General features: G+C 21.4%; 1 protein-coding gene across 1 annotated transcript in view; it reads left to right on the forward strand.

Moving 5' to 3' along the window:
* iav (transient receptor potential cation channel subfamily V iav) overlaps positions 1-12,315 on the forward strand; it is a 39,756-nt gene that overhangs the window by 7,511 nt on the left and 19,930 nt on the right. Inside the window, exons 3-5 of the mRNA XM_011502884.1 lie at positions 2,682-2,797; positions 4,313-4,549; positions 4,827-4,978. Coding sequence (XP_011501186.1) covers positions 2,682-2,797; positions 4,313-4,549; positions 4,827-4,978 — 505 coding nt within the window. The remainder of the gene's footprint in view (positions 1-2,681; positions 2,798-4,312; positions 4,550-4,826; positions 4,979-12,315) is intronic.

The following is a 12,315-nucleotide window of genomic DNA, read 5'->3' on the forward strand; positions in this document are numbered from 1 at the left end:
TTTCAAATAGTTTTAAAATAGTTTTCAATAATAATTGATAATATAAAAACTATAGAAAACTGACGATCTTCTATGCAAAATTTACAAAATTTTTATTTACTAAATTAGGAAAAAAATTTAATTTCATTAGCAAAAATATGCAAAATAAATAATATATACTATAAATAATATACTATATTATTATAAATCCAATATAAAAGAATAAATGAAAAATTTAATGTTAGATATAAAATGTAATAATTTAGATTGAGTCTAAATATAAAATTTATCAATATGTTTTGATCATTAAATATCTTAGATGACAGAATAATTATAAAATATATTAGTGAAGAAGTAACGAAATTTTAAAATAATTAGTTAATTAAAAGAAAAAACCATACAAATTTGAAGCATAAATTTTCAGTGATCAGATTTTTTCCAAAGGAATTGCTTGTTTTCATTTAACATGTTTAAAATATATAGAAATTTAAATAAGAAAAATTTCCTGTATTTTGAAATTTTTTACATATAACTGTGTACTATTTATGTAAAGTCTATTTCTATCAATAATTAATTATAGGGAAAAAATTAAATAATTTTAAAATATAATATTTTTTTAAATATGCTTTATTAAACCATGTTATTTTTATTAATTTACGTTATTGATCATATTTTCATTTTACAAAATTAATTTTTATTTTTACTATAATATAATATTATATCATATAATTATAAAACAAAGTTTTATAATTTTGATGTTATAATATAAATTATTTATATTTTAATTTTTTTAACTAATTTTCTAGAATTTAAAATTTTGTGAGTTTAACTTTGTAAGTTGGATGTTTGTAATGTAATTATTTACAGATTCTTTTTTCTATAGTTATCCATTGAAATTGCTTTTAAATACTTGATATTTAATTTTCCGTAATAGGATTGTTAATAAATATATGCGAAATTATTGTTTATAATGTAGGGTTTAGATTTAAAAGACTAGATAGTAGACAAATTACAAATATTATTGTATTTGTCGTAATTTTCTTTAGAATTATAATAATATGGAGAATATATGAAAATGATTAAAATTGCTGACCATCCTAAAAATGATGCAACGTTCAAAATTTACATTTCAATAAAAGCATCAAAAACATTTTTCTTAAGACTTTGTTTCTTTTTTCTAGAAAATGAAACCTAAAAACAATTTAAAAAAAAACGTTTTTTATATTAGTTTTGCAACATTTTTTATGAATACTTACTTCAGAATAAAATATCAAATAAATATATTCATCAATCTTTTATTTTATATAATATTTAAAAATATATGTATAAACTATATATATAACTTTATGTATATTAATATGTAACTATTATTAAAACTGAAAAACCTTTAAACATTATTTTAATCGTATGAAATATTTATGATACAAAATTTTCTATTCCGTAAAATAAACTAATTTCAAATAAACCATACGTTTTACTAGTTGTCACATATAAAACATTTATTTGTCAAATATTCAATTGAAATGTATATTTTATAAAATATTATAAAATATATTAACAGTTGTATAATATTTATCCCGTTAATACAAATATGTTATTATTTACTAAAAAATAAAAATTGTTTATTTTATAAAATGTATTATAGATAATTATATTGATTTAAAATTGACTCTTGTTTGATAAACTTAAATGTAATTTCTTAACACTGTAATCAATATTTTATTGGAATTATGTTCTATTTATTAATCTAAATAATTATATTTATTATTTTAAATAATGATTTTATAGTATTTAGTTTTACATAAATGATTTTTTTCCAATTTCAATGTGTTAATTTTATATTTTAATGACCAAGAAAAGTATGATTGAAATTGAAAATACTTTCATAAAATATTAATATGAATTATACATGTAAATAAAAAAAATAAACATTGGAATAATAAATGTTTTTTAAATGTTAAATAATGTGAATTTGATTGCATGAATTAATTTTCATTTTAAAAGTAAAAAAGTTTCACGAGATACGAATAAATATGAAATTAAATATAATTATATTTTGGCATTTAATATTAATGTAGGATTATACTAGAATTTTTCACATCCAGAAAATGAATAATATTTTTCAGTAAATTCAGTATGTTCTTTATTATACATTATAATATTCATATTATTCTAATAATTATATTAATTGACATATTTAATATTTATATTCATCGCAATAAATTAACTACTATTAAAAATTGGATATTTAAAAATATTTTATTGATTACAGTAGTATAAATGAAGACAATTAATTTATAACATTAATATTACATTGAACTAAGAATTATATTTCAAAATAATGTAATGAACACAGTATAATAAGTCAAGTTCTTTCAAATTGCTCAAAATACTTGTATTGCAATAAAGGTGGAAGGAAATACGGTATAGTATAAGAATAAAGTAGCATACAAGGAATTATGAAAAGATAGAAATAGACACAATATTATCAAGTGAAGTAGAAGGCGAGAAGGGAGTCGATACTTAAAAATAAACATAATATTAATGTATAGTGAGAGAAACAAAGAGAAAGAGAGTGATTAAAATGATCGGAGAGAGAAAGAGCTTAATATAATATCTAGCTGAGAGACAAGAACTGTCATAGAGGCTTGTACTTCATCTAACAAACGAATCTATGTCTCCCGATTTTTTACTTTTTCTAGATTGGAACTCAGCTCTATTTATTATTCTTAATGGAACAAAGGAAGAGCACTTAGATATGCTGGATGGTGGCATCATTCAGCGATTACTTGAGGAAAAATGGAAAACCTTTGCTCGAGTAAGTATTATTAGTTTCCAGTAAGTTATTCTTTACAATTTTTTGGCAATAATTTTTCGTGATATTGTATATTTTATATAGTTATAATAGTTGGCTGATTTATAATTTATATAAAATTGATTTTACTGGTTAAAATGTTAGAATACTACCTATATTTATGTTTACTGTAATATAAATATTTAGTAGTATAATTTATAAATTTATCCCATAATATTTAATGTATTTGTAAAATAATAACTTTATAATTAGGCTGCTTAATTATAAAAACATAATTAATATAATAAATAATGATAATTGATGATAATGTTACATACTTAAAAAATATTTAGAATAAATCATTAAAAATATAACATGAATATACAATTTTTAATATTTACTAATTATTACAGATTTTAATTAATTGTTTATATTAATTTTTATTTGACATTTATATAAAAATTTATTTGAACTTGGATACTAAATTGTGTTATTAAAAATAGATATTAAAAAAAGTATTCATAAGAAGGAAATATGTCTCGCTTATTTAGTAGGATTTTCTTCAAAGCTTATGAGTGTTAAATAATACTTTCGAATAAAACACTTAGAGTGAATATTTCTTATATAGTAAAATCTATTACAATATATATATAATTTATTTACAAATTTTATTTTTAATAATGGTGTAATTTATTATATTTCATTTCGGTTTTCAATCATTTCGTCACAGACCATATATAACTTAAAAAATTAATTAATTTAAAATTAATTTTTAATCAAGACCTACTTTGATATAAATTAAAATTAGTATAAGAAAATTTTTTCAATATTTTGATACAGCATTGTATTATTTTATTACTGCTATTTTAATTACTTAAATTAATACAATTAATACATTAAAATATATTGTAGTATTATATTAGATCAACAATTTATCAAGTAAAGCTTACAATAATTATAGTTTTTAAATTAAAAAATATATATTTTTTAATATTAATAAAACAACTCAATGATTTTACTTTTTTATAATCATAAACTAAAACAATTTTCAAATAAATTGATTTCTTTAATTTTTATTTAAGAATATAAGACTTATTTTTGTTGTTATATCTACGTTAAGATTATAAGAATATACTGAAATTTTAGTATAACAGTGGTTATTGTATCATGTATAATTTTGTTAATATTTAATTACGAAAATTTTTAAAAAATTTTAAATTAGCTACCACAATGTTTATTAATAAGAACATTTGAATACTTTAAAAATATTTTCATTTATATATCTCATTCTTTAAATATAAAAATATTTTATAATTTTTAAAGTGAAATATTCTATTTATTATTGAATAGATAGTTATTTAGTAAATTCATATCAGAAAATTTAATTCTTCCTAATTGTAATAAACTTCTTTACAAATATATATATATGTGAAAAAGTAAATGTAAAAAATAAAAGAATAAAACTTTCATCTGTTTAAAGCTCGACTTCGATATTTTTAGTAATAATAATGAAATATCGCTTTTTCTTGTTACCGAAAGTTGCAGTTTTTGAAGCGACTTATCATCCTTGTCTTTCATCTGGCTTCCTTGTCTTTAGCTGTTTACTTTCGACCTGCAGAAATTGATAACGAGCTTACAAAATGGCCTGAGGAAATAACGGATGTCGTTCGCGTCATTGCTGAGTGTATTACGATCCTAGGTGTCTTAGGTTACATATTATTACAGCTTGGCGGTGAAATCGTTAATATTGGTTTCATCTCATTTTTGAAACAGTTGGTATGGAAGATTTATTATTACGATCTATTTATCGATCCATTCATTGATAAAAAAATAATGAAAAATAAAATCGTAGAAGTCATTTTTGAATCTATCATTTTTGAAATCTACATTTTCGTATAATAGTTAGATTCATTTTTACGCGAAGCGCTATAAAATTATTTAATAAACTTCAAATAAAATTTTAAATCTGAAGTAAAATATAGGTATTATAAATATGAACATAATAATACAAATAAAAAATATTGATCTAATCTCAATAAAAATTTATTTTCAGAGTCACGAGCCTGCTAAGTTTATATTTCTCCTTAGCAACCTCCTGATTTTGGCTTGCATTCCTTGTAGATTATCTGGTGACAGACATGCGGAAGATGCTATTCTTGTTGTTGCTGTCCCTGGCTCTTGGTTTCTTCTCATGTTTTTTGCTGGGTATGCAGATCTAAAACAGATTGTGTTATATTTTTATTTTAATAATTTTATACACATCATTTTATTTAATTTAATACAATTTAATTTTAAGATAGATATACAGTGTGTTTTAGTACAATATGTAAATAAATTATTTTTGATGATAAGCTTTTGCATAGCATCGAATAAAAATTCTAAATACAAATATTTATGTTTACACACACACACACGCGCGCGCGCGCGCGCACACTGTAAGTAAACTATAGCATGTATATCACATTTATATGTATAGGTGTTTTATTTTTGATGCCCATTTTAAATCGATTTATTATTATTATCAGATTTTTTTAAGTTATATTTATAATATAATAATATAAATAAATCTCCAAATATATATACCAATAATTCTTCTTTTTTTGGGTTAACGTATGTTCTATTTATATACTATATTTCTTTAAGTAAATTAGTGTTTTCTGAACTTTTTTTTGATAAATAAGCAAACACACTTTAATGAAAAATGTTTCTAATCAAATACTAAATTCATTCAAATTTCTTAAATATAAATAAATTCATAAGAATTATTTTTAATATTATAATGAAAACTATAATTTCCTTTATATTTGAACTAATCCATAATAATATATGTCTGGATATAAGGATTTTACATAGTTTTTAAAATGGTTTAATTATAATTATTTTAATTTTATAATACCTTAAAATAAATATAAATATTTCGATTGGAATAAAGTATTTATTAAAAAATTAGTGTACGGAATAATAATAAAAATTTCTATATAAAATTATTATCCGAAAAATGTTTTAAAGCATTAAGTATAAAAGAAATCCTTGGAAAAGGGTAATCTAAAAAGGTCTGTTTCTTAAAGGACTATAAGAGTCTTGAACAGCACGTATTCGCCCGTTACTTCGCAATCGGATTTATAATGTCGGAACTCAAATCCAGATTTCTTTCTTACGAATCTTTCGACCACATACCTCTACTTCTATTTTAGAAGTATAGTTTACGCTTCCGAAACTTTTCGGTTTCCGTGACTTGCTTCAACTCATTGTGTCAAAGTCTACAATTTTCGAGACTTGCATACGAAAATTCAAAATTTCGAAATCGTATTCTTTTTCTCGTGTTATTACAAAATTTAAAAAATCACTGTTTATAAATTTATTTAAAAGGATAATAATGGAATGATTACCGTAAAAATTTTATCGGGTAAATTTTTTTTAAAAAAATGATGTAATATTTCAATAATTTTGCAGAGCATTTTCCGTAGTTTGTAAATTTCTTAAATAATTAACTTAAAAAATTTATTACTATTAAAAAATTAAGATAATAAAGAATATTTTATAATATGAATAAGTTAAAGATATATTAAAAGTAATAAGAATCTTCAATTAATACTGTCGTTTTATTTTAATAAAAATTTGTTTTATTTGTTAAAAATATTGTATATGATTTATTTTGATATTTGAATGTATATTGGAAAAAATAACTAAAATAAAATAACTTGCAATCACGTGGATAGAGCCCTATATTTAAAACAGAAAAATTAATTTTGTAATTACATAATCTTTGAATTCAAGTTCTATCATCGACTCCTTGATATTATTATTTTTAACTTCAATATAATTTAAATAATTTAAATTTTTCACGTATCTTTTCTTTACTTGTCTGCATTGAGTATTTAACCAGAATTCGAGTAAACACGAGATCATAACTTATCTAAACGAATGCCGCGTACGTCATGTTATACCATCAGGTGTGACCGCATTCCAAAGTCCCTTTAGCATTTGAGTGTACGTACACTTTGGAGCGCATGCTTCCTCTCAGTATCCTTTTTATCCATATCAGATGATTTATGTAAATTTTCAAGTATTATAGCATAAATATACAGCAGTGCTTTCGAGAGGACAGCAATATTGTATCTATGAACAAGGTCGTCTTCACACTTTGTTAGACATCATAATGAATTATCCGCCATTCTTAACTAGTTTTCCACTATAAATTTCAGATCTATAGATAAACACACACAGAGCGAGAGAGAGAGAGAGAGAGAGAGAGGCACAGAGCTTGTAATATATGATTGTGATGAACAGTGTATATTAGTGAAATATAAAAGAGGGCGAAGATTCAATTAAATTCAAAATTACTTTAGTAATTTGCAATTTAACAGATATAAGGTTGAAGTTTTCTTGAAGTATAAGAGATATATTAGCGAAAAATTCTCTATAAATACATAAAATTAAGTTTAATTTCTGAAATTGATATTTAATAAGAGTTCGTATGACGTACGATTAATTCAAGTTTGTCAAATTATATAAATTTTGTCTGAATACGAAAAGCAATTCTTTATTTAATTTATTACATTTACTGTTCAATTTTCATTAAAACTCACTATATAATATCTGTAATTATAATTGTATATAAATGTATTGTACTAGCAGACAAATGAATCTATTGAATAGTAAAGTGTTCATAAAAAGAAGGATATTAATTTATATTTGGATCAGCTTTATAAGAAAAGAAAAAAACAATATAATGATAATCAGCTCACAAATTAAATTAAATTATTGATATTGATAAAATTCTTAAGAAAATCAATAATTTTTTAAATAAAAATTAATATTTACAATGATATATTATATTTTACAGTAGTATTCAGTATTAATTCTCAAATTTCATTAAAAATTTTCATGAAGTCGCACTGATAATATTAAGAGGCAGGTTTAATGAAAGAAATTTTTGTTGATAGTAAAATATGTGAAAACAGTACTTGCTTAAACATGCTATCATATTTATAATAATTATACATGTACAATTAAATTTATTACTCATTTTCAGCGCTTAGTGATACTAATACATTAAGGATTCTTTACATTAAAATTTTATATATAATTTGGTTATTAGTTAGTGAATTTATGTATAAAAATCTGTGTCCTTTTAAAAACTATTTAAATATATAAAAAGTTAAATAAAATACATAAATATATACTTTACAATGCTTTTATGTATTCCTGAATTTCATTAAATAAATATTTTATTTATGAGACATGCAATATTATATTTATGAAGATATACATTTAATTAATTAAAAATATTTTTTTGACGATCTTTTCTATCATTGTATATAATGTATATGTAATATATACAATGTAGATAGAAAAATATATGAAATTAAAATACTGATATTTTATAAAAATTTAAGAAAAATTTCATATATTAATAATCAAAATTTTCAACCGATTACAGATATTTTTTTATTTTATTACACATATTTATCAAATGTATGTGTATTTTTCTTTCTGAAATAATATTATTAAATTCTTGGTTAAGGAAAATTTGTTCTAAAATGCAATAGTTATTAAGTTTTTGAGAGTCATTGTGAGTACTGTAAATGAAGTAATATTTTTATTAAAATGTTTATAGAGATGAAAAGCATATTCATCTGCTACTAAATATGTTACTAAATATGTTAACAAATTCGAAATTATATAAAGTTAAGCGAAAGTGCAACAAAGAAATGATTAAATTAATGTTAATATTTACAATGAACAATGACCATTGAAGAAATCTTTTACCAATAATTATGTATAAAAAAATTAAATAAGAATGTTTAAATTTTATCATGACATATTTAAATTACGTTTTTTTGTATCATTGGACTTTTAAAATGTAATATATAAGCTTGTACGAATTAAATAAATATAGAATAGAAAAATTGAATGTGGATTATCTTGATTGATAATTTAATTTGCATAAATGTTGTAAGGATTATAATTAATGTTTTTTTTTAATTTTCAATAAATGTATATAGTTCATACAGATAATAAAAATGCGAAGTTACTATATAGATATTAAATAGTAATAAAAACAATCAATTTTATTATGATATTTAACAAATGAATAAATACTGCAGAATTTAAAAATAGTAAGTTTATGCAGTTTGTTTATGCTGTATTATAAATTATTTAATAAATATTCATAAAATTTTATTTTCCTCATATCTAGTGCTAGATAATATTTCTGTCTTTTTCTTGAATTTAAAATAAATATATTAATGCACTTATATTTATTTGGTATTGTTTGGCTTTATTAACGGTAAAACATTATTAGGTTCGTAATGTCACTTGCAAGAGTTGTTCAATTATTATGTTTTTTACATACGCCCGCGGTATCACGAGCATAAATATAGTAGATACAACGGATTGCTCACTACTAGGATTGTCTAACAAACTGAGACCCTGAGGAAGGTTCTGTCGAACGACAAAATTACGTAATTGCTTCTCACTCATTTGTAGAACGGTATCTCACAAGATCTTAATATTTGTAGAAATTTTGGAATTTGGATTTAGATTTTCTTTGATTCCTGTCTCTCTTGGGTTTTTACTACTCTCTTTCTCATTTCCTTTTGTTTCCTTGTACTATGGGTTGATAGTAACAACTGAATTTGCTATCATAATAGAACGTGAGCGTAATACTGAATTGCGATAATATTATAATAGAATGAAAATCTATTATTCATTGTATCATTGCTCATGTATATATGTTTAATGTTCCAGACTTCATGTCAGATAATTCGGTTGCTACACTATTATTAATTTTTGAATTTCACATTTTGCCCGTTCTTTTATTATAATATTTCATGAGTGACTAATGAATTAATGAATTGTACGACTTTTCAATTTTTTATACTCTTAAAAAGGATAGAAGAAAACAAAATCGATAAATAAATGAACATAAGTATATGTTAATTCAGTAAAACCAAAAGATTACGGCCAAAAATAATTACAAATGAGTGAGTCATGCATTTGTCAAAACTTTAATTTTAATTGTCTTTAATTTTCTTCTACAATTTTACTTGGTACTTAAATTGAATAATTTTATCTATTGTGTATATAAATTGAATTAATTATTCTTCGACTAACTCATGTTTAATAAATTCAAATTTAATGAACAATTTAACATTATTTAGTTAATTTTTATAATTTAAAATTATTACTAATTTTATGTATTTATTTAGTAAATTAAAACATAATAAATGTTAAATGAAACGTATATATATTTTATTATCATTTGATTTATTAATTATAAAATATTGTAGTTTTCAATTAAATATTGACTTCTTTCAATTAAAAAGTTAAGTTTATATGCTTAATTATATTCTAAAATTATAATTATATTATTAATAACATTGTTCTTATTATTATAATAAATTATTATTAATATTATTATTAAATTATATTATTGCTAATATTATTACTATTATTATATTATATTAACATGGTTAATTTTGAACTATTAATAATATCAACATAAATTTCAATTTACTTAGTACATATGTGTAAATAGAGATCTATAAATAACAATTAAAAATAAAGAATAAAAATCTCGAAAGTTATGTCTACTATATATAATATAATAACTGTGAACAATTATAATATCCGTAAGATAATATGGTGAAAGTGAAAGATATAAATAAAGTGAATGATAATGTGCTAAATTTCAAATAGAACATTATAATTTAATTTTAATTTAGGCCTCTGATAAATTTTATGAAAAATAATAAAAATATAACAAAAATTATTATAAAATGTTAACTATAGTTACATGAAATAAATATTAACTAATAAATAAATATTTTATGTAGCTATATTTTAGTAGAATAAATAGGAACTTACGTTATGTCTACATTATGCATAAAAAGGCAAAGAAATCTTTCATAATACAGAATTACAGTCATTAAAATTGACTTATAGAACATACAAATTCAGTTAAGGTAATTTATTTTGATAAAAATAATATAGAATATATAATAACTTAAATTCGCAGAAAAAGTTTAAATAAAAATTTAAAAAGCGGCATATGATATAAGCAGTTACCATTGTGTGGAATAAAGTTACACGCTCACAAGTATCGATCAATTATCTTAAGCGATTCGAAATCATTCGGAAAATGATCACGAATTGCCACCTTTTGGAGTTCTTATTATTAAGTTTCTTATTATATTAAATTTCCAAGTTATTGAGTACTTTTAAGTTTTTTTAGTAGATTGCAACTATATTTCCTGCAAACAAAATTCTAATGGTGTTAAAATAAAGTAGTCTACAGAAGCGAGAAAACTAAAGCTAATAAGATATTTATCCCGAATCAATATATGGACTAATTAAAGAGAATACATATTCTCCAAGATAAAATATATACGTATAAATAGATTTTCATATTTGCGTGTAGATGTGTACATGCCCAGCTGTTCATAAATACATTACTTATAAAGTAAAAAGAATACCCTCGTAAACTCTTTTGCAGCCAATTATCTATAAACCGAGTACCACCACTTTAAGAATGCCTTTTTTCTACCTTTCGAGCAGTTGCGCTTCACATATTTCAGGATTTTGGTATCTGAATTGGAGTACCTACTTCTCGTCTATGAATTATGCACCCATCTGATTACTGATACGATATGAGAGTAAGCGCATGCTGACGCTGAATTTTTCTTATAAAAAGCAAGCTCTGATATCTCTCAAAGTACCGAGGTTACGCAGCTCTTCTGGATATCCTTCAGAAAATATTGCACCGGCGTTTTAATGTGATTTAAATTTATTATTTGAAACTGCAGATCTGAATTATTGCTTAATTTATAATACTTTTATATAAATACAAAGATTTAAAATTTTTTTTTATGATTGTTCTATATTTTTTAGTTTTACAGATTTTACATATTAGAATATTTATAATATATAATAATGTAGACGTGATTCTTGCACGTTTCTCGAAGTTTATTTAGACATTGGATATTATTTATTAAAATTGTTTTTCAAATGTATTCAAAATTATAAATCTTAATATTTCTTAAATATTACCTAGTTATATTATTATAATTGATTTAACGTTTATTATAATTACATATAATATGTAAAATTTATGGAATAATTGAGTAACGAAATTTTTTAAGAGTAGGAAAAAATTAATATAATAATAATATGATAATAATAATAATAAAAATAATATGATAAATATAAAGTAATATAGAAAATTATAATTTTATATTTGAATTTTTATAATTGTCCTAAACTACAAATTTGTGTTGCAAACGTCTTCTTGAGCCTTTAATAAATCTTATATTTAATTCCTCAAATATAATGAATTATGGAATATATATAATATTTTAAAATGTTATACATTTAATATTTGATTATTAATGTTTTTTAAGTAAAATTAAGATATTTTCAGTAAAACTTATCTAATTCAGATATTTTATTATATTAATACATATACCTCATATTATATGTTTAGACCATATTTTATATTAGACAAAATTTTGAAGTTAAAGGGATTTCAGATTGTACAG

This window comes from Ceratosolen solmsi, unplaced genomic scaffold (assembly GCF_000503995.2).
Source record: "Ceratosolen solmsi marchali unplaced genomic scaffold, CerSol_1.0 scaffold15, whole genome shotgun sequence".
NCBI classification, from domain to species: Eukaryota; Metazoa; Arthropoda; class Insecta; order Hymenoptera; family Agaonidae; genus Ceratosolen; species Ceratosolen solmsi.